This window comes from Falco peregrinus, chromosome 19, assembly GCF_023634155.1.
Source record: "Falco peregrinus isolate bFalPer1 chromosome 19, bFalPer1.pri, whole genome shotgun sequence".
In the NCBI taxonomy this organism is placed as follows: Eukaryota; Metazoa; Chordata; class Aves; order Falconiformes; family Falconidae; genus Falco; species Falco peregrinus.
This window is the reverse complement of record NC_073740.1, coordinates 2,566,702-2,588,382: the sequence shown is the minus strand read 5'-3', so window position 1 is coordinate 2,588,382 and position 21,681 is coordinate 2,566,702. Positions and strand designations below refer to the sequence as shown.

General features: G+C 64.4%; 3 protein-coding genes across 3 annotated transcripts; all 3 read left to right on the top strand.

The window, feature by feature from the left end:
* The first annotated feature begins 834 nt into the window (after positions 1-834).
* Positions 835-8,569, top strand: MYO1A (myosin IA). Its single transcript, XM_055792199.1, has 27 exons — positions 835-971; positions 1,649-1,764; positions 1,956-2,050; positions 2,192-2,296; positions 2,384-2,430; positions 2,616-2,679; positions 2,748-2,846; positions 2,936-3,039; positions 3,139-3,286; positions 3,381-3,499; positions 3,575-3,661; positions 3,768-3,833; positions 3,956-4,060; positions 4,367-4,429; positions 4,583-4,783; positions 4,980-5,206; positions 5,285-5,485; positions 5,579-5,672; positions 5,843-5,992; positions 6,103-6,519; positions 6,764-6,838; positions 6,941-7,075; positions 7,183-7,289; positions 7,364-7,496; positions 7,568-7,720; positions 7,792-7,919; positions 8,123-8,569. Exons 1-27 carry the CDS (start codon positions 849-851, stop codon positions 8,244-8,246), a joined length of 3,486 nt encoding a protein of 1,161 aa, XP_055648174.1. The 5' UTR covers positions 835-848; the 3' UTR covers positions 8,247-8,569.
* Positions 8,570-9,043: 474 nt separating this feature from the next.
* On the top strand, positions 9,044-12,535 carry TAC3 (tachykinin precursor 3). Its single transcript, XM_055792198.1, has 4 exons — positions 9,044-11,516; positions 11,597-11,693; positions 11,816-11,839; positions 12,039-12,535. Exons 1-4 carry the CDS (start codon positions 11,421-11,423, stop codon positions 12,182-12,184), a joined length of 363 nt encoding a protein of 120 aa, XP_055648173.1. The 5' UTR covers positions 9,044-11,420; the 3' UTR covers positions 12,185-12,535.
* Positions 12,536-12,973: 438 nt separating this feature from the next.
* Positions 12,974-21,422, top strand: ZBTB39 (zinc finger and BTB domain containing 39). Its single transcript, XM_055792188.1, is given in 3 exon segments — positions 12,974-13,087; positions 14,630-16,400; positions 16,402-21,422. Coding segments are annotated over 2 exon segments (2,139 nt in total). The 5' UTR covers positions 12,974-13,087; positions 14,630-14,738; the 3' UTR covers positions 16,879-21,422.
* Positions 21,423-21,681: the final 259 nt, after the last annotated feature.

Here is a 21,681-nt window from a genome sequence, read left to right as displayed (position 1 = left end):
AGCTCCTGATGGAGCCATCTCCATCGCCCCGTTCACCCCATCCTTCCCCACCTCCTCTCTCGTGAACTTTCCCCGGGCTCCGATAAGCGGGGCTGGGTTTACAGCCCTGTGCCCGGGGTTGTAAAGCGAGGGTGAAGGTCACCCCGGGGAACAAGGCTGGAACGTAAAGGACAGGTGAAGGACAGGTCGAACGTGGGGGGGAAAGCAGCATGGTCCCTCGTGGGAGCCCTCGGGTGCTGCAGGGCTGTCGGGGGGCCTGGGCTCCCCCAGCCCTCTCAGCCTGCCCGTTCCCCGCTCCAGCTTCCCCCTGCCAGGAAGGAGGGAGGAAGCGGAGGCTGAATTCATCCCTGCCCCAAGAACAGGATCCAGGTGTCCACGTTTCCTGGCCGGGCCCCCGCTTCCCTCGCAGCGGTGGGCAGGAGCTCGGCATCCTGCCCCACTCCCACCCAAGCCCCCATCCCCACCACGGGGTCCTGGGAGCCCCGGGAAGGAGCCCTCTGTGCCGCTGCGGGTGTGCGGCTGCCTTGTCCCCTGCCACCGGGGTCTGCACCCAGGCAGGGTGCCTGGGGGAGCCGGGCACGGCAGGCTCAGGGAGCAGCTGGCCAAGGGCCGCATCCTGCCCTGCCCAGTGCCAGGCTCAGCCGGTGCTTCAAGCCTTGCTGCGCACCTCAGTGGGTCTGTGCCCCTGGGGGCTGGGGCACCCTGCTCCATGCTGGGGCCCTTCTGAGCTTCTAAGGGTGGGGGGCAGGGGCTGCTGAGGACTGGGGGGTGTTTTGAGGAAGGGGCTGTGTGTCAGTGGCTGCAGCCCCCTCTCTGCTCTGCCCCAGCTGCCCCGGAGCCACCCAGCCATGGAAGCCACCACCTCGCTGCTGGACGCGGCGGCAGTCGGGGACCTGGTGCTGCTGGACCCACTGACCGAGGAGTCACTGCTCCACACGCTGCAGGAACGCTTCCACCGCAGCGACATCTACGTGGGCACTGGGGCAGGGGGCTGGGGGGGAGGGCAGGGGGGCTGGGGGGAGCAGGATATGCGGTCGGGGGGGTGGGAGTGGCAGGGAGTATGGGGGGGAGCAGGACATGGGGTCTGGGGAGTGATGGGAGGGCAGGGGGGCTGGGGGGAGCAGGATATGGGGTTGGGGGGGAGCAGGACATGGGGTCAGGGGGTCGGAGTGCATGGGGTCTGGGGGGACCCAGACGTGGGATCTGGGGGGGGACACAGGAGGACATGGAATCTGGGGGGAGCAGGACATGGGGTCTGGGGGGGATGGGAGGGCATGGGGTCTAGGGGGAGCAGGATATGGGGTCTGGGGGGGAGCAGGACATGGGATCAGGAGGGCATGGGGTCTGAGGGGAGCAGGACATGGGGTCTGGGGGGAAGCATGACAGAGGATCTGGGGGGGGATGGGAGAGCATGGGGTCTGGGGAGGAGCAGGATATGGGGTTGGGAGGGAGCAGGACATGGGGTCTTGGGGGGGGACTGGGGTGGGGCACAGGGTCTGGGGTGGGGACCAGTGGGGGCACAGGGTCTGGGGTGCAGAGCAGGACATGGGGTCCATGGGGACCAGTATATGGGCTCCGGAGTGGGGAGCACCGGGATCTGGGCTGGGTCGCCCCGGCCCCGCACCCACGCCGCCCTGCTCGCCCGCAGACGTACATTGGGAACGTGGTGATCTCGGTGAACCCGTACCGGCCCCTGCCCATCTACACCCCCGAGAAGGTGCAGGAGTACCACAACTGCAACTTCTTCGCTGTGAAGCCCCACATGTGAGCACGGGGACCCCGGCAGCCCCGTGGGGACCCTCGGTGCCCCCAGGTCCTGCCCAGGGCCTCAGCCATGGGCGACCCCGAAGCTTCAGGGTCTGGGGGATTCTGCTCGGGGCAGCCTACAGCCATAATGGGGGCTCTCGGTGTTTCCTGAAGCCCCCAGACTGCTCCAGCCCCCTTCTCACCCCCAGCTACGCCATTGCTGATGATGCCTACCGCTCACTGCGGGACCGGGACAGGGACCAGTGCATCCTCATCACTGGCGAGAGTGGGGCTGGCAAGACAGGTAAGAGGCGGGGGTGCCGCCAGGGGCTCGCAGGGCTGCGAGGGGCTCGTGGGATGGGTGGGCACAGCCCCAGCACCCACGTCCCCAGCACCCACGTCCCCAGCACCCACGGCCCCGGCACCCATGGCCCCTTGCTTGCAGAGGCCAGCAAGCTGGTGATGTCCTACGTGGCGGCTGTGTGCAGCAAAGGCGCGGAGGTGGACAAGGTGAAGGAGCAGCTCCTGCAGTCCAACCCCGTGCTGGAGGGTAAGTATCCCGCGCCCCACGTCCCACGCCCACCCCAGGGCTCGGCGCAGCCCCCGCACCACGCTGTAACCCGTCCTCCCACCACAGCCTTTGGAAACGCCAAGACCGTCCGCAATGACAATTCCTCCCGATTCGTGAGTGACCGGGGAACTGGGGCGGTGGAGCCACATCCCGTGGGGAGTGGGGCCGGACCCTGCCGGAGCCATGCAGACCCTGATGGGACTGGAGGCACCGCAGGAGACGGGGATGTGGACGTGGGGCGCAGAGCTGCTGCCCCCTCACTGTGCCCCCCTGCCCTGACCCCAGCCCCATCCCTCAGGGCAAGTACATGGACGTGGAGTTCGACTTCAAGGGGGAGCCCCTGGGAGGGGTCATTAGCAACTGTGAGTACCCATCGCCCGTGCAGGGGGTCCCACCTCGTGCGCCCTGTGATGCTGACCCCTGCTCACAGACCTGCTGGAGAAATCCCGCATCGTCCGGCACGTGAAGGGCGAGAGGAACTTCCACATCTTCTACCAGCTCCTGGCTGGGGGCTCAGTGCAGCTGCTCCGTAGGTCCAGGCTCCCCAGCACAGGGGGTTGGAGGGGGCTGGGGGGCTGGGGGGGGGCCATGGCTGAGCCACCTCCTCGCCCCTGCCAGAGCAGCTGAAGCTCCGCCAGGACTGCCGGCACTACGGCTACCTGAACCCGGAGAGCTCCAGCCTGCCCGGCATGGACGACGCAGCCAACTTCCACGCCGTACAGGTACTGGTGGCTGGGATGCTGCGAGACTCCCCCTTCTACCCCCCCCCAAACAGCCTGAGGCCAACCCTGTCACCCTGAGCTGCCTTCATCTGTCCCCAGGATGCCATGAGGGTCATCGGCTTCTCACCTGCCGAGGTGACGGCGCTGCTGGAGGTGACGGCCGTGGTGCTCAAGCTGGGCAACGTGCAGCTGAGCAGCAGCTACCAGGCCAGCGGGATGGAGGCTTGCAGCATCGCTGAGCCTCAGGGTAGGGCCAGGGGTGGGGACAGGCCTGGGGCAGGTTGGGGGGTCCCCTCCTCAGCCCCCCGGCTCAGTCCCGGCACTGCTGCCTCCCCGCACAGAGCTGCAGGAGATCTGCAAGCTGATCGGGCTGGACCCCAGCGTGCTGGAGCGGGCGCTGTGCTCCCGCACAGTGAAGGCACGGGATGAGATGGTGCTCACCACCCTCAGTGTCCCCCAGGTGAGCGAGACCATCCCCTGATGTGGGGTCAATGTCCCCGAGGCGCCGGCACGAGCCCCTCTTCCCTCTCCCCAGGGCTACTACGGCCGGGATGCACTGGCCAAGAACATCTACAGTCGCCTCTTTGACTGGCTGGTAAACCGCATCAACACCAGCATCCAGGTAAGCGCCCAGGATGACTGGCACCGGCCCCCCATCTTGGACAGGGCCCTGGACCCCCACCCCACATGGGGCCAGGACACAGCTCAGCACCCTGCTGTCTCCCCAGGTGAAGCCAGGCAAGCAGAGGAAGGTGATGGGCGTCCTGGACATCTACGGCTTTGAGATCTTCCAGGTGAGTGCAGGGCCCACCTGGAGCAATCCTGCTGCTGGGGGGGGGCTGGGGGAAGTGGGTGGGACATGGGGCAGGGCTGGGGGCTTGGGCACGACCTGCCATGCAGGACCTTTCTCTTACAGGACAACGGCTTCGAGCAGTTCATCATCAACTACTGCAATGAGAAGCTGCAGCAGATCTTCATCCTGATGACCCTGAAGGAGGAGCAGGAGGAATATGTCCGAGAGGTACCCCCGGCCCGTGCCAGTCAGGCTGGATGTGGCCCCTCTGCCTGTGCTGGAGCACGGCCCCAAGGAGGGGGAAGTGCTGGAGACGGCTCTGCAGCACGTCCCTCGTCCCTCCCTCCCCCCGCTCCCTGCTGGGAGTAGGTTCAATAGCAGGAAGGTAGGGAGGGATTCGGGATCCTCGTCCCCATGGCCGGACGTCCGGTTCCTGCACCACATCAGCTGGGGGGGTGTCCATGGGGCAGGGTCTGGGCAATCCATGTGCCACATGTCAGGGAGTCTGGGTGTCTGACCCCCGTCTGCTCCCAGGGCATCCAGTGGACCCCAGTAGAGTTTTTCGACAACACCATCATCTGCAACTTGATCGAGAACGTGAGTTGCACCTAGTGCCAAGGTCCTGGGGTGGGGTCCTGGCTCCCCCCAGCGCAAGTTCGGGCTGAGCAGAGCCCAGAGCAGCCCCAGGTTGATGGAGCCGCTGCTCGGGGCCGGGGCTGGTTTGGGATGATGGTGTCCGTCATGGCGCAGAGCAAGTGCGGGATCCTGGCCATGCTGGACGAGGAGTGCCTGCGGCCCGGCGTGGTCAACGAGGACACCTTCCTCACCAAACTGAACCAGCTCTTCACCACCCACAAGCACTATGAAAGCAGGGAGACCCAGAACGCCCGGCACATCATGGACACCAGCCTGCCACCGCAGAGCTTCCGCGTCCACCACTATGCCGGCAAGGTCTGCCAGCAGCCACGGGCGCCCTCAGCCCCGGCCCTGCCGGCATCCCCAGGTCCTCTTCCCACCTTTGCTTGGAAGATGAGGCACTGGCCTGGGAATGGGCATGGAGATGCTGAACCACAGCCTGCTCGCTCCTCCCTCCCTGAGCGCAGCCACTGCACACCCCACCAAGTGCTGACCCTGCTCCCACACCCAGGTGACCTACAATGTGACGGGCTTCATCGAGAAGAACAATGACCTGCTCTTCCGCGACCTCTCACAGGCAATGTGGGCTGCCCGGCATGAGCTGCTGCGCTCCCTCTTCCCCGAGGGAGACCCCCAGAAAGTCTCCCTCAAGCTGCCCCCCACTGCAGGCTTCCAGTTCAAGTCCTCGGTGGCGATGCTGATGAAGAATCTCTACTCCAAGAACCCCAACTACATCAGGTATTGGCCCTGGAGGGAGCCCCAGCCCCGGCTCTAGCACCAGCAGGACCCCCCCCAGCCCATCACTGCCCTCCCCAGGTGCATCAAGCCCAATGAGACCAAAGCAGCCATGCTCTTCACGCCGGAGCTGGTGTTGGCACAGATCCGGTACCTGGGGCTGATGGAGAACGTGCGGGTGCGGCGGGCAGGCTATGCCTTCCGCCAGCTCTACGGCCCCTTCCTGCAACGCTACAAGATGCTCAGCCCCCGGACCTGGCCCCGCTGGGCCCGCAGCGACAGGTACGAGGCCGAGCCAGGCTGTGGGTGCATCTGGTGGCCCCCCCGGGCCGGGGGCCGCGGGGCTCTGAGCTGCCTCGTCTCCCACCTGCACAGGGAGGGGGCTGAGGTGCTGCTGGCGGAGCTGGCGTTCCCCCCTGAGGAGCTGGCATATGGCCACACCAAGATCTTCATCCGCTCACCGCACACCGTGAGTCTGGGAATGGGGCAGTTGTGCTGCCGGGGGGGAAGCCCTACCGGTCCCTGAGCCCCACTGGTGGCCCCAAGCCTGTCCTGGGGGCTCCTGGGTGATGCTGCGGCTCCTGGCTGGGGGTTCCTGTCCCCGCTCGGTGCCCCAGCACTCGCCCTGGCTGTCCCCAGCTCTTCGACCTGGAGAGGCGGCGCCAGGAGCGCGTGTCCCAGCTTGCCGCCCTCATCCAGAAGACGTTTCGGGGCTGGCGGTGCCGGACTCAGTACCAGCTGATGCGCAAGAGCCAGATCATCATCTCCGCCTGGTTCCGGGGCCACAGGGTAAGGAATGGGGGTCCTGGCCATGCTTCCCCTGCCCGCTCCTCACCCCCTGGGCAGGGTCCCCTGGCTCTCCTGAGCCCCCTGGCTTACCCCACCTCTCCCCACTGCAGCAAAAGAACAAGTACAAGCAGATGAAGCGATCGATACTGATCATCCAGGCATACACACGGGGCTGGAAGGTGAGGGCTGGGCACCCCGAGGCCACTGGCTGCGGCCAGCAGGTCTCCAAGCGCGGGCAGCATGGGCAGCACAGGCAGCGTGGGCAGTGGGGTGGGGGGTGTGGGGCAAGGAGGGGCCAGGGACTCAATGTGCCCCATGTTGGGACCAGAGTCATCTCCCCTCCCCATCTTCCATCCTTCTCTCCTGCCTTGCTCCCTCTCGCTCCGTATCTGTGTGGGTCTCCCCCTGCCTCGGGCTCCCTGGGCTTTCGCCTCCCGCAGTCTCGCTGGCTCCTCCGGGAGCTGAAGTGCCAGCGCCACCGTCACGCAGCCGCTGCCACCATCGCCGCTTACTGGAGAGGGTACCAGGTAATGGAGCCAGCCCCGCCGCGGGGCTGCGTGCCCTGCCCGCTGCCTCTGTCCTGCTGTCCACACCGCTGTGTCCGGGACTGTCTGTCTGTCTGCCCACCCTGCCTCCTGCCCACCCTCTTGGGCCGGAGCAGCTGTCCTCTCCACTGGGGTCAAATGGGGACAGGGGAAGGGACACCCGTGTCCCATGGGGGCTGGTGGCAGGAGGCCCTGTGTCCCCGCCGCTGATGGCCGTCTCCGGCAGGTCCGCAGGGCGTACCGGCGATATTTCCGCTCCGAGGCCAGTGCCCGCCTGGCCAACTTCATCTACCGGCGGCTGGTGAGCGGGGCCGGGGGGAGAGGGGGCACAGCACCTCCCCACCCCCACCCCTGGGGCTGGACCGGGGACCTCCCTGACCCCCCACCACGTTGCCGCCACCAGGTGCAGAAGTTCCTGGTTGGGCTGGGGAAGAACCTCCCGCCACTGTCGGTGATGGAGCGGACCTGGCCCCCCGCACCATACAAGTTCTTGGCCAACGCCAACCAGGAGCTGCGGAGCATCTTCTACCACTGGAAGGTGGGAGCAGGTGGGGGATGGGAAGGCTGGGGGGGCTCCGGTTGGGACCTTGAGTGCCTCCGCAGTGGTTGTCTTCGGTGACACCAAATTGCTCCGTCCCTCGGCAGTGCAAGAAGTACCGGGAGCAGCTGACGCCGCAGCGCAGGGCCCTGCTGCAAGCCAAGCTCTGCGCCAGCGAGCTCTTCAAGGACAAGAAGATGCTCTACTCCAAAAGGTGCCAGGGCTGGGGGCTGCGGGGGGTTGGGGGGGCTGCACAGGGCAGCACAGGCTGACAGCCCCCACCCCCAGCCTGCAGCAGCCCTTCCAGGGCGAGTACCTGGGGCTGACGCAGAACCCCAAGTACCAGAAGCTTCACGCCATGACCAAGGACAAGCTGGTGATGGCCGACACCGTGAGGAAGGTGAACAGAGCCAGCGGCAAGGTGAGCCCCCTCCCCGTCCCCACCGCGGTGGGAGGGCGTGCGGGGCTGCGCTGACACCCCCCCCCCCACAGACGGTCCCACGCCTGCTGCTGCTCACCACCGAGCACCTGGTCCTGGCCGACCCCAAGGCCGCCCAGCCCAAGACCGTGCTCAGCCTGAGTGACATCCGCAGCGTCTCTGTCACCCGCTTCTCTGACGGCCTCCTGGCCCTGCACGTCAAGGAGGTACCAGGGGGGTCCCTGGGGGGGTCAGGGGGTCCCTGGTGGGACTGACCCCCCACCCCATCTCTCCGCAGACCTCCACGGGGGGGCCCAAGGGCGACTTCTTGCTCATCAGCAACCACCTCATTGAGCTCATCACCCGCCTGCACCAGACCCTGATGGACACCACGGCCCAGGGCCTGGGCCTGCACATCACTGACCAGTATGGGCGGGGCAGGGCGGGGCTGCCAAGGGCGGGGCTGGCAGGGCGGGGTCATGGGGTGGGGCACCAACCAGAGGGCCCTGATTGGCTGCAGCAGGCAGCCCCTGAGAGGTGGGTGTAACGAAGGCAGCTCATTGGGCAGGAGGTGGGGTGGGGCTGGGCGTGTCCCCACTCCACCCCTCCATCCTGCCCACCCCCCCCAGGTTCTCCACCCGGTTTCAGAAGGGTGACGTGGCCATCACCGTGGTGGAGTCAGCCAAGGCGGACAGCAACGGCCCCGTCTGCAAGAAGCGGGGCAGCAACAAGATGGTGGTCCTGGTCCACTGAGGAGACCCCTGTCCCCGACCAGGACCCCCACCCACACACTAGCACCCCCACCCACCCACCTTGTGTCATCCCCCTGCCCCACTGGGTCCTTGCACCACCCAGGAATTGCTGCAAAACCATTAAACAGATGCTCTGGTGTCCGTCCCTGGGCACTGCTGCAGTGGGTGCCCCTCATTACAGGTGGGGGAGGGGCACCCAGTTGTGCCGGAGCCCCGGGACACGGTGCCAGGGGGATGGAGCAGGACAGGGGCAGAGCCCAGCCCCGAGGGTACAGACAACCCACCCCCCCCTGGACCCCCTGCCTTTTCCGCTGCCTGATTGCGGCTGGCTTGGCTCGGCTCGGCTCGGCGGTGATTGGAAAGGCCCCAAATTGCGGCCACTTTTCCCATTAAGTGGGAAAGCAGCTCGCTCTGCTGCAGAGGCAATTTCTGGGCGGCCGCAGGTGGCTGGCACGTGAGGTCGGCAGCGCCCGCCCGCCTGCACTGGCCGTCCCCGTCTCCCCCTGCCCAGGGTCCCCCACCCTGCTGCAGGACCCGCCGGGCAGGGTGCTCCCTGCTGCGCACCCCCTCGCCGCGCTGGCACCGTGGTTCCTGGGCTGGCGCTGCGGCTGCATTTGGGGACCAGGGATGGGGGGGATGACGACAGAGATGAGCCGCCGCTCAGCCCCAGTGCCACCCGCTGCAGCCCAGCTCCTGCAGGACCTCCACCACCAGGTCCCACCAGTCCTGCAGCCCCCAGGAGCCAGGGTCTCCACGCAGCTCCTGTGGCAGCCCCCCCTCCCCGCCCCGCTTGCTGCCTTTTCTCTCCTCATCGCTCATCAAGCTCTCGGAGAGGTTTTTCTTTTATCCTGTCCCCACATGTCACCCGTGTTACCTTCAGGAGCTGACATCTCCCCGTCACGTCAGCATCAGCACCAGCTCCCAGGTGGGCCCTGCAGCATCGACATGGCTTGTCGTGCACGGGGGGCATGTGTGGGCACGCGTGCCAGGGCACTTGGGCAGCGACTGCACGTGGGGCGGGCACGTGTGTGCGTGCGGGGGTACTTGACGGCAGGGATGTACCCCAGCTGCGAGGGCTCCCCCCGCTTCCCGCCGTCGGCTGTGTCACATCCCAGCCCAGGGACCTTCCCGCCTGTCTGCGGCGAGGGGCGAAAGCCATAAACAAGCCCGCCGCAGCCCAGGGCACCGCGGCTCTTCGCAGCTGCATCGCACTTGGCACCACAAAAGGTAGGTGTTATTAATTAATTAGGCCGTCTCTGGCCAGGCTCCGATTTAATTAACGTCCCCAGCACTGCAGATGCTGCCCTGCCCCGGGCTGTGCTGCCACGTGAGCCACCGCTGCCAGGCCGCCTTCCCGGGGGTCCGCCGCAGCCCCCGGTGCAGCCACCTGTTGCTCAGGCTGAATTCGGCGGCTCTCACTTGTGTTCCCCCCATGAATCCCTCCGCTGCCGCCCCGACTTTTCCTCCCCATCTTTCCCCTCTGCACACCCCAGCCCCCTGGCTGGGCGCGGGGGCCGTGGGGATGGCTGGGGATGGGGGTCAGGATGCAGGACAACCCCAGCTCCCTGGAGGCCGAGTTGGGCTGGTGCTGGGGGGCTGGTGCTGGCCCTGTCTGGGTGACAGGAGGGGCTGGGGACAGGCAGCCCCCTGTGGGGCCAGATGTGGGGCTGCCACAGCCTGTCAGAGCCAGGAGTGCTCCCTGTGGGCAGCACAGGACCAGGCAGGCTGGGACCCCTGGAACGGGACCTGGGGAGATGGGCAGGGTGCGTGGCACAGAGTATGCATGTGTGTGAGCACACGTGTGTGCGCAGGCAAGTTGTATGCGCGTGCAGATGTGATCATCTGCACGCATGTGTATCGTGTCCATGTGGTGGGAGCTCGACTGACCCCCGCTGCGGCGTGAGACCTCCCAAAACCCCACTGTGGAGCGACAGACACAACCGCTCCCACCACGCGTGTGCCAATGACTGCGTCGTGCTGGGGTGTGCATGTCCCCCCACGCCTGCAGCGCGAGGAGGGGCTGGGGGCTGCATGGGCACCGCACCTGTGTGCTGGCCCCCTACCACGGGGTGCGGTGGGACGCTGGTGTGCCTGCTTGGGCACGCTTGTGTCGTGGTATGACTCTGCGTGTGTAAGCGGTGCCTGTCGGTGACATGGTGCCTGCGTGGGCGTGAAGCTGCAGGGTGAGGGTACCACTCCCCCCCAGCCCCCATTGGCGGCTCTCCTCTCACCCACCCACGCCGTGCCATGGGCAGAGCCCCTTATTTAACACCGCACGGCAGCCAGCACCCCGGTACTTTGCCTCCTGGCTGAACCCGTGCCGGGAGAGCCGTTGGCACAGCCTGCTGCCGCTGCCCACCTTGCCTCGCCGCTGCCCACCTCGCCTCGCCACATCTCCTGCTCCACAGCTGCCGGCAGCGAGGGTCACACTGCCCCCAGCCCCACGCCAGCCGACACCTGAGGGCTCAGCAGGTCTGTGCCTCTGCGGCACGCGGCCCTGGGGGCTTCCCGGGGTTCCTGGGGGGCTGCTGCACCCCATCCTCACCCAGCTCAGCTGGGAGAAAGCAGAAGGGAGAGGGGGGAGTTGGTGGAGGTGCTGGGGAGGGCACGGGCCGGGGGGAGAGATGGGGTGAAGATGCTGCTTGAATTTGGGGAGGGCTTCGGGGGGGCTCAGGAAGCAGGTCTGGGTCTGGGATGTGGCTGTCAGCATGTGCGTGGCAGTGCGTGCGTGTGCCAGGGGACACGCGTGTGTTGGGCTGAGCCTGAGCCCATGTTTGCGATCCCTGTGTGCCTGCAGCGTGTGCGCGTCCAGCACCGCGGGCATGGCTGGTGGCACCACGGGCATGGCTGGTGGCACGGGACCCCCGGGGCCGCAGCAGAGCCGTGTCCCCCCGCGACTCTGCCATGCGCCCTGGTAACGTGTCCCCCCAAGGTGCTGGCAGGGTGCTACCAGCCACAGCTCGCGGGGAGGGGGGGAAGCGGATTTACCACCACCCCCCTCCCCACCACCCCGGGGAAGCGATGCGGTCCCTCCGGCCGCAGATAACGGGTGGGGGTCCCACCACCCTCAGCCCCCCCGTCTCCCGTGTCGCTGCTTTCCCTCCCCAGCGCTTGGCCCGGTCCCGGGCTCGTCCCACGGCTGACCGCCGCCCCCCGCCCCCCCTTCCCCACGAGGATGAGGAGCCGCCCGGTGCTGGCAGCGCTGCTGGTCCTGGCGTTGTCGCTCGCCCTCGCCCGCCGCCCCCCCGCCCCCGCGCCGGGGTCCGCGCAGGTAAGACCGTCGGTGGGAGGGAGCGACGGGCGGACCCCGGCCCCCCCCGGCCCCCTGCTCACCCGCTTCGCTTCCCGCAGGGGATGCCCGTCCCGGAGCCGGTGCCCTGGGGAGCCCGCGGCAGCCCCGGGGCCGCCTACGCCGCCCTGCTGCAGCTGCTGCGGGAGGAGGACGCCGGTGAGCGCCGGGGGGGGCTGCGGGGGGGCTGGGGGGGGCCGGAGGTGGGGGTGGTCCAGCCGGTGCCGTCCGGCCCGGCCCCCGCCCCGCCGGCGTCGCTCACCGGCCTCGGTCTCTTCCAGGTCCCCCCACGGCTCCGCAGAAGCGTAAGTGCCGGTGCCGGGTGCTGGTGCCGGTACCGGTACCGGTGCCTGTTGCCTGTGCCCGTGCTGGGTCCCGGTGCCGGTCCCGGTGCCGGTGCCTGTGCTGGGTCCCGGTGCCGGTGCCGGTGCCGGTGCTGAGTCCGGTGCTAGGTCCTGGTGCCGGTGCCGGTCCCCGCGGCGCTGACAGCGGGTCTCTCCGCAGGGGACATGCACGACTTCTTCGTGGGGCTCATGGGGAAGCGGGCGGCAGAGCCCGGGCGGCCGGCGGGGCGGGGGAGCGGCGGCCCGTCCCCCCGGTGCTCCTCGGGCCCCCCCGCGGCCGGCGGGACCCCGCTGCGGGCGGCCTGAGCCGCGGGGCTGGACGGGACGCGCCTCGCGGCCCCCACCCACGGGGCACCGGCGTGGGCCGTGCTCTGGGCCGCCGAGGCGAGGCACCGGCTGGGGGGGGGGCGGGGGGCGGCCCGGGCGCGCCTGCACCCACCGACCCGTCGTGGGACCCACCGGGGCCGGAGCCGCGCTTGGAGCTGGTCCGACCCACGCGCGCGTGTCCTTGCACCCGCGGCCGTGCCCGCCGGTGCACACTCACCCTTGCACACCAGCCCGTGCACGCCCGCCCTTGCACACCCACCCGTGCACACGCACCCGTGCACACCCGCCCTTGCACACCCGCCCGTGCGCACCGTGTGTATCCCCCCTGTATACACCCACCCGCGCCTGTGCGGGACACGCGCCCCACCCGTCTCTGTGTCTTGGCTGCGCCACGCTCGGACCCACCCGGGACAGCCCACGGGGGTGGGGGGGGTGGGGGGGTCCGCGGGGGCAGGGGGACCGCGTGCTCGCGGGCTACAGCCACCCGCCCCTGCCCCAGCCACACGGCGCCGTGTCCCGTTCCCCGTCCCCCCGACCGTTCCCCGTTCCCCGTGTCCCTGTCCGTGTCCCGTTCCCCGTCCCCCGTGTCCCCGCCCGTCCCCGTGCCCCGTGTCTCGTGTCCCGTGTCTCGTGTCCCGTGTCCCGTTCCCCGTGCCCCTGCCCGTGCCCCGTGCCCCGTGTCCCTGCCCGTGTCCCGTTCCCCGCGTCGCCGCCCGTCCCCGTGCCCCGTCCCGCGCAGCTCCCCTCCGGGCCGCGGGGGGCGCTGTGGCCCCGCGGCGCGCTCGGCGGGCGGAAGGCGGCTCCGGCGGCGGCCGGGGCGGACGGAGGGCGGGTCGGCGCCTTTGTGTGAGCCGAGCCGGGATGGTGCGGGGCGCCGGGCGGGTAAGGAGCGCTGCCGGCCCGCAGCCCCGCCGGCCCCCGGCTGCCCCCCCCGGAGCCCCGCTCGGAGCCCCGGCGGCCCCGCGCCGCCCCCCCCCCCCCCCGGGGGCCTCCCCCTCCCCCCCGACGGGGCCTCCCGCCGCCCTTCCCCCTCCCCCCCCGGGGCTCCCCACGCGGGGCCTTTCCTGCCCACCCCCCCGGGGGTCCCATCCCCCCGCCCCCGTCGGCCTCTCGTTGCCCGCTCCCGTGGGCCCCCCAGCCCCGTGCTCCTGCAGCCCCCGGTGGGTCGCTGCCCCCCCCCCCCCCCTCCCCAACTGCTCCCTTTTCCCCTGCGGCAGGTTCGGGATTCCCTGTCCCCCGGGGAGGGGAGCCTCTCCCCGCCCGGGGCTTCCCCCGGCTTCCCGCAGCCCCCCGGGCCCCCCCTTCCCTTCTCCGTCCCCAGGCCGGGACCCCCAGGCTGCAGGAGCTGCCCACATCCAGGGTTTTTCTGGGCTGGTGAGCACTTCCCCCTCCAGAGCCTTCCCCAGCCATCCTCATCCTCCCTAGCTGTGCGTGGTATTCCAGGGGCCGTCCCTGCTTCCATCCCTGCCCCCATCCCTGCCTCCGTCCCTGCCTCCATCCCTGCCTCCATCCCTGCCTCCGTCCCTGCCTCCATCCCTGCCTCCGACCCTGCCTCGGTCCCTGCCTCCATCCCTGCCTCCGTCCCTGCCTCCATCCCTGCCTCCGACCCTGCCTCCATCCCTGCCTAAGTCCTGGGGCATCCCGGGGGCAGGACGAGCCCCCCCAGCCCCCTTTAACCTTTCCCTGGCGCTGGGTCCCGAGGCAGCCCCGTCTCCTTCCCTCTCCCACAAACTCCCGCGATCTGACAGCTTCTGGGGTCCATGTCCTCTGTCACGGGGAGCAGCAGGCAGGGGGTTGGGGACAGAGCCCCCTGGGTATGTCTGCCCCGGGTGGCCCAAGAGCTGGCCGAGCACCCATGAGTGGGACAGGGGGACAAAAGCAGTGGGACAAGCTGGGAGGATGAGCTCGGGTGGGAAGTGCCAGGGAACATGGCACAAACCGCCCAGCAAAGAGTACCGAAAGGTGCTGCAAGTGCCGGTGTCGCAGAAGAGAAATCCCAGGGGACCCAGAGAACCTGGGGGAGAATCCAGGATTCCAGCCCTCCAGGAGAAGCGTTATCCCTGGGGGAGGGGAGGATCTCCATGTCGCAGGCACCAGTTGGGGCTGTTGCAGAGCTGAGTGGGGCTGCAAGGCAGGGGGACCTCTGCCCATGCCCAAATAGAAGCAGGATCTTAAGGCTGCCACTGGCAGAGTAAATGGCTTTTTATTTTGTCACCTCGCACCTTCTGCTTTGTACGTCCTTCCCTTCGCTTCCTGAAGAGTCAGCCGTTGAAGTTCCCGGGGAGGTTTTAGTCAAGCTCTGTCTAAGCAGCTGTGCTGCTGCTTCTCTGTTGCTCGTCAGGAAGGTGGAAAACTTGAGTATGACTAGAACGGTGTCCTTTGGCTGTTAAGGTATTAACGTTTTTTGCATTTTCCTCTCTCTAGAGCCGCTTGCCCTGCCAGTTTCTGGATGCCAAGCACCTCCTGCTCAAGCAGCTGATGAATGCGTGAAGAAGAAGCTGACCAGGAGAGGGACTCTTAAGCAGCTGCTAAGATGGGCATGAGGATCAAGTTGCACAGCACCAATCACCCCAACAACCTGCTGAAGGAACTCAACAAGTGCAGGCTCTCCGAGACCATGTGCGACGTCACCATTTTGGTGGGCACCCGCTCCTTTGCTGCACATAAGGCTGTTCTGGCCTGTGCCGCAGGCTACTTCCAGAACCTCTTTCTGAACACGGGGCTGGATGCTGCTAGGACCTACGTAGTGGATTTCATCACGCCAGCCAACTTCGAGAAGATCCTCAGCTTTGTGTACACCTCAGAGCTCTTCACAGACCTGATCAATGTAGGCGTCATTTATGAGGTGGCAGAGCGGCTGGGCATGGAAGATCTGCTGAAGGCCTGCCACTCGACCTTCCCCGACCTGGAGAGCTCAGCCATCACGAAGCAACCCTCCCTGTCCATGAGCGAAGGCCGGTCAGGTCCTCTGAGCAGCACCTCCTCGGAGCAGAGCCATTCATTGGGGGAAATCCGGAGCGGCGGGGAACATTTTGGCCCCGAACGGAGTTACGTCTTGCATGGGGAGGTGTCAGGCAGCTACAAAGAGGACGACAAGAATACCGTGAGCGAAGCCAGTCAGATGCTTCCCCTGATGCATCCCCAGCAGCCTCCCAAGACAGAGCAGGAATCAGACCAAGGGCAGTTCGCTCCCACCGCGGGGATGGCGACCCAGCCCAGCTTGGGCAGTGTGAACATCATTGTTCAAACCACTGCGAGCTCCTGCCAGCAGTATAAGGTCCAGAGCAACGGTGACTACGGCAAGGGCAGCTTCTTTACCGCTGATCCTTCCCTGGACGTCTCCATGGGGAGCAACTCCTGTCCCAGCAACAGTGACCACTCCAAAGAGCAAGGTTTCGGGCAGATGGATGAGCTTCAGCTGGAGGATTTGGGCGAGGACGAGCTGCATTTCGAAGATGCCAGTGAAGAGCTGGGCCCCTCAGAAGAAGTTATTGAGCTGAGCGACGACAGCGAAGAAGAGCTGGCCTTTGAGAACGACAGCCGGGACAGCAAGGCCATGCCCTGCCAGGTGTGCAAGAAGGTCCTGGAGCCCAACATCCAGCTGATCCGCCAGCACGCGCGGGACCATGTCGATCTGCTCACCGGGAACTGCAAGGTCTGTGAAACCCACTTCCAGGACCGGAACTCCAGGGTGACCCATGTTTTGTCCCACATCGGCATCTTTCTCTTCTCCTGTGACATGTGCGAGACCAAGTTCTTCACCCAGTGGCAGCTGACCCTCCACCGACGAGAAGGGGTCTTCGACAACAACGTTATCGTCCATCCCAGTGACCCGCTGCCGGGGAAGATCCCCATGTTTGGGGGGGGGCCTGGCTCAGAGCTGGCGTGCGCCGCCTGCGGGAAGCCTTTGGCCAAAGATTTCCACAACGTCCGCAACCATATCCTGGACCACGTGAACTTGAAAAGCCAGACGTGTGTCGTGTGTGACCAGAGGCACCTCAGCCTCTGCAGCCTGATGTGGCACACCCTGTCTCACCTGGGCATCTCGGTCTTCTCCTGCTCTGTTTGTGCCAACAGCTTTGTGGATCGGCACCTCCTGGAGAAGCACTTGGCCGTTCACCAGAACATGGAGGAGGCTCTTTTCCGATGCCACTTCTGCGGCCAGAGCTTCAAGCTGGAAGCGGCATATCGTTACCAACGTCAGCCAGCACAAGTGCGGGGGCAGCCTGGACATCCGACCCAGCTTTGGAGACCGTCTCCAGCAGCAGGGCCTGCAGAAGAGGAAGCTGCCGGAGGAGTTCCTGAGTGAAGACCTGGCGCTGCAAAACCAGCCAGGCAACAGCAAGTACAGCTGCAAGGTCTGCGGAAAGAGGTTTGCCCACACCAGTGAGTTCAACTATCACCGGAGGATCCACACCGGAGAAAAGCCCTACCAGTGCAAGGTGTGCCACAAGTTCTTCCGCGGCCGCTCCACCATCAAGTGCCACCTGCGGACGCACTCGGGAGCCCTCATGTACCGCTGTACTGTGTGCGGGCATTACAGCTCCACGCTCAACCTTATGAGCAAGCACATAGGTGTGCATAAAGGCAGCCTGCCCCCAGACTTCACCATCGAACAGACTTTCATGTATATCATCCATTCCAAAGATGCGGAGAAAAACACGGACAGCTGATGGGGCGAGGCAGGGCAGAGCCAGCAAAGGAGCAAATGCTAATAACAGAAGCTGTGGAAAAAAAAAAAAGAAAAAAGTCATTTATGTTATTTAATGGTCAGGCATCATGAATGGAACCCTCCTTTTTATTTTTTTAAATATTTTTTTTTTTGGCCTTGCTAGGGCATTTTAGATTGGTGGCATTGTACAAATTAACAGCACGTAAGCTACATCACTGTTTCCAAGAAGTCTGTCGTGTTTACTTACCTCTGGTCCTGTTAGAGGCCATCGAGTTCTGTGTTCTTAGCATTTCTCACTAGGTTTGGAATCTAGATTATATTATTATTTTTTTTAACCTTTTAGCCCACTTGACTAGGCTAACCCTCAGTTTGACCTTGTCCACAAACTGATGCTGCTAAGATTTTTCATATCTGACCTCAGTAGAGAGGGACAGAGCCAGAGCAGGATAGTGCTGGACTTGAAGAAAAGGAAAAAGGAATTAAAAAAAAAAAAAAAGAAAAAAGGAAAAAAAGACTCATTCTGGGCATCACTGGGGTTCTGCTGCTATTGCGAGGAGATAAGCAAAGTCCATGTCACAGAATCAGCTTGACGTCGTTGCTTCGTTGCAGGGGAGATGAGCAAGCACCTGAGTGTGCGTGTGCAGGTGAGGAGGGATACCTGGTGGTAAACAAGTAGGAGGGTGATTGTCGCTGGCGAGGGCAGTTCCCAGTTCCCAGGCAGCAGCGCTGGTCTGCAGGAGCCGTGCCCGAGCCGGGAGCGTGGCCGGCAGTTCCTCTGCCGTGCCTGTGACACACCGCTCACTCGTTCCCCCGGACCCCATCTCTGAAGGAGGAGATGAAGGAGTGACACCACCTCTCTGAGGAGCCCGAGCAGCCGGGCGGCCGCGTGGAAGGGAAGAGGCAGGTGCATGAGCAGAGGGATCTCTCAGAGGAGTTGCTGAACTGGAGAGAGCAGGGGAAGCAGGTTCGTGTGGTGGGGTCGACTGGTCCTTGGGAGATACTTTGTGGTGGCATGGTCACGCCTAATTTCTGCCAGCCTGCATCTGGCCATTGAGAGTGTGCCAATGCTCTCCTCTGCCGACAGCAGCCGTGCACATCGTGCTCTGCCGGCGCGGTGTGTCCCAGGGCTGCCAGGCGCTGGAAGCGCTGGATGCCAGAGCGCAGCATCGCTGCGGCTGCATGGATGCCAGCAGACAAGACATGACGAAGCTGTTGCCTTAACCCCCAGGAAGGTACCTTTGAGGACTCCTCTCTGCTCTGGGGGTGGCCCCCTCCCGTGGCTGCCCGTCGTGGATCGCTGCATCCCGGACATGTCTCGTGGCAAACGTGCGTTGCAGGATGCTGTGCGATGTGAGTTCGTACATCTTGTGTCAAATCGTGCTGTTAAGTTCAGCAGGTGCTGGCTGGGGCTGCAGCAGAGCAGCTCTGGGGGCCGGCGGCAGCAGCAGCTGCCGTGAACCTCAGCTCAGCCTCTCCCAGACATGCGTCGGGTGCGGGCTGGGGGCTCCTCGGCGCGGTGGGCTCTCCCAGCTGCGCTGGCGAGGTCAGCCCTGTGCTGGCAGTGCTTACACCAGGAAGGGTGGGGATTGGCTTTTTCCCATGTTATCCTGCTGTGGGGCAGAGGTGGAGAGGAACAAATATTTCCGATGCCGCAGCTTGAGTTGTGGCTGCCCTTAGGTAACTCATTCTACCTCACAAACAGGAAGCGCTCAGGGCTGTCAAGCCACAGTCATAGTAAATTGGCTCCCGCGCTTCTGTAAAGATATGCTGTTACAAAAAGAAACTAGTGATTTGCAAACCCTGTAAACTCATCCCGCTTTCCCCTCCTCTCGAAGGGACAACCCACGGCAGAGGAGCGGCATGGGCTGGGCGCATGGTTGGTGAGCTGGGAATTCCTGGGGGTCGCTCCCCCCGCTCCGCTGTGGCCTTGGGCAAGTCACTTCACCTCTTTGCCTCAGTTTCCTCATCTGTAAAATGAGGGTGGTTACACTTGTGGTACCTACCTACCTCCCAGGAGCGCGGTGAAGTTTGCTGGCTCGTACCTGCGAAGCGTGTGGGGGATGCAAAGCATCTAGTGCATAATGGTGCTTAGCATCCTAGGGAAATGGCAGCCTCCGTTGTTTCTCATCCTGTACCAGTTCCTGGACCTGGCCGGGTCGCTTTACTCCTGTTACCAGCCTTCCCCATCGAATGATAATTTCCCTTTAGCCCCGTCCTCCTTGTGGTCCTGCGAGACAAGCTCTGTAGCAATATAAGGAGTGGGGGGTGGCTCAGCACCACCGTGTCTGCGGAGGGGCTGGGGGCGGCGGCACTGGGGAAGCAGGAATGTGTGTGCTGGGGGCAGTGGTGCTGTGACGTCTCCTGGACTTTGCAGAGCGCATCTCCGTGTCAGCTGGGCGCATCGCTGTCGGGAGCAGGAGGAGCTGGCAATCCTGGGGAGAGAGGAGCCGGAGGGTGCAGAGGTGTGCAGCTGCTGCAAGCCCCTGCCCCTCAGCCCCAGCCGCCCGGCCATCCCTGCCGTTTGCCTCTAAAGCTGCGTTTCCACCATGGCAGCTCCAGGTCCGGCCCCGCTGTGACGGGGCAAGAGACGAGAGCTGGTGTTGAGCCATGTCCCCGCCGTCAGTGCTGAGCCCTGGCTCGACCTAATGACCCTTCCCAGGCAGCTCCTTCATCCTGAGCTTGTGTCACCCTCAGTCACCCCCTGGACCTGCAGTACCCGAGTCCGACCCCGCTGCACGGAGGTGGGGTGGGAGGAATGGACCTTGCTGAGGAGAAACGAGGGGCCACAGGGAGCTTGTGTCCTTTCCCCAGTCCCTGCAATACCAGAGAAGTTTGGGGCCAGCTGAGATCGCCCTGGGGGGGTGTTAAACTGGACTTGTCCTGATTTTGGTGCCTGGAGCCTGTTTTTGGAGGAAGGGAGGCACCAAAGTGATGGCCAACGCTGGGGCTGGCCAGGCTGTGCCGTGTCTGCTGCTGGAGCTCTCGTTTCCCAACTCTGGTCTTGCGGTACCGGTCAGCTGCCAGGCTGCGGTCGGTGTTCTCTAGCTGCTCTGCGGAGCCATGCTTAGCTTAGTGTTGAGTTTAACAACCAAACAAAAAAATCATTTTGAGAATGCATGGTGCCCTAGGGAAAGCATGGGATTTGACGACGGTTCACTGGAGGCTCCTCCAGGAGCTCTTGGAGTTATGAGGTTTCTTCCATTGTCCTGGTGGTGGCAAGACGGGCTGGTAGACAGGGACGGATGCGGCCGGCTCTGCTCCGGAGATTGCTATGAAGGATGCGAGGGGGGCAGGCGAGGCTTGGGAGAGCCAAGTCCTTAAAGCCTCGAGACCCTCCTAAAATGTCCCAGAAGCTGCGATGAGCTTTTGGATGGCTTGGAGCGCTGGCCCACCGCAGCGCCTGCAGCCCCGTACCTAGCTAAGCTGTGAAGCAAAAGCCTTTTGTGCACATAAACCAAAAAGAGAAGCTTTTACACTGAAACACTAACGGGCAAAGCAAACCCACCCTTCTGGACACAGGTCTGGGAAAGCAAAAGCCTACTGCGCCTTCTGCCTGTTGTTTTTAGTTGTGGGATGGGGAGAGCACTCGGGTCCTGGTGTTTCTGTGTCTTGGATTCTTTCCTGTGTTATAGCGAATCATTCCCACTTGAAACATCCTGAGATCTGCAGCGAGTCTTGTCTGTGGAGGGGGTGCAGGGACAGCTCTGGACCTGCAGCACTCCCTGCTCCTCCTCCTCGGGGTTTTCCCAAGAGGGGTCAGAGACCTGAGCTCCCTCCCCTGGGAGGGTCCTGGGCCTCTCCAAGCCCCCAGCCAGTGCCAGGGCTCTGTTGTCCCTGTGCCCTTGTGGCATGGCTGTCCCCGAGTCTGGCCAGCCTGGCTGGGAGCTCCGGTGTTCCACCAGAAAGCTGTGTGGCTGGGGAAGGTGGGATCGGCCGGAGCGACGGGCTCGTCCCGGGTCCCCCACAGGCTGCGTTGCCCCGAGGAGCCGTAGCTCAGACCGACCTGTGGGGACTACACTTACCTACCTCGCCTGGGGCAGCCGTGAGGTTTAACTCGTGTTTGCAAAGTGCTTTGAGACCCTCGGGGTGCAGGGGGGAACACAGAGGGAAAATGCTTTGCTGGGAGCTGCGCCGGTGGCGTTTGCAGAGAGCGACCGGGTCGTTGGTCCTCACGGGAAACCCTGACATAAAATCCCCCTCTAAAAGGCAGTGCTTCGAGAGTGGTCTTATTCCAGTTTCTAAAACACGAAGTTCAGTTTGATTCTCCCCTTTCTCAAAGGATCCAGGTCTCTTATCAGAATAATTAAGCAGAAGAAAGAAAAATGAGTTGAATTGCTGTCTAACCTTTCTGTTAAGTTAATAGTAGGTACTGACCTCCTGATATTTAAGTGTTTACTATCTATTTGCTGTAAAGTTTTGTATATTTTGTAAACTTTCCCCCCAAATAGTAGATGTCTAAAATCGTTGTACATCGGGTTCTTTTATACTCCATTGTTCAGCACAAAGTGTGGTTTTTATTTAGAATAATAAAATGGAAAATGTTGACCTCTTGTACCTTGCTTCTTTATAAAAGAACTTGTTTCTTTAAATGTGCAGATTGGCATTTCTGTCTCCTCAGGAGCGCCTGGAAAAGCACGTGAGCCATTCCTGGTATCCTGCTCCTGTGCTGCGCTCTGCAGGATTTGTGGCACGAGTCCAGGCAGCCGGGGCCTCTTCCTCGCCGCCTCCTCCGGCACCCGGAGCAGCGCAGGGAGAACGGTCTCGGGCATTTCTGCAGGCTGTTCCCACAGCAGGTTGGGAGCAG

What these genes read in the sequence shown, in the direction of transcription:
- MYO1A (XM_055792199.1), top strand. Translation starts at nt 849, where the DNA reads ATGGAAGCCACCACCTCGCTGCTGGACGCGGCGGCAGTCGGGGACCTG. An exon ending in GCATCAACACCAGCATCCAG is followed by an intron (nt 3,662 to 3,767) that starts GTAAGCGCCCAG and finishes CTGTCTCCCCAG; the next exon opens with GTGAAGCCAGGCAAGCAGAG. An exon ending in ACGGCTTTGAGATCTTCCAG is followed by an intron (nt 3,834 to 3,955) that starts GTGAGTGCAGGG and finishes TTTCTCTTACAG; the next exon opens with GACAACGGCTTCGAGCAGTT.
- TAC3 (XM_055792198.1), top strand. Translation starts at nt 11,421, where the DNA reads ATGAGGAGCCGCCCGGTGCTGGCAGCGCTGCTGGTCCTGGCGTTGTCG. An exon ending in GCTGCGGGAGGAGGACGCCG is followed by an intron (nt 11,694 to 11,815) that starts GTGAGCGCCGGG and finishes GGTCTCTTCCAG; the next exon opens with GTCCCCCCACGGCTCCGCAG. An exon ending in CCCCACGGCTCCGCAGAAGC is followed by an intron (nt 11,840 to 12,038) that starts GTAAGTGCCGGT and finishes GTCTCTCCGCAG; the next exon opens with GGGACATGCACGACTTCTTC.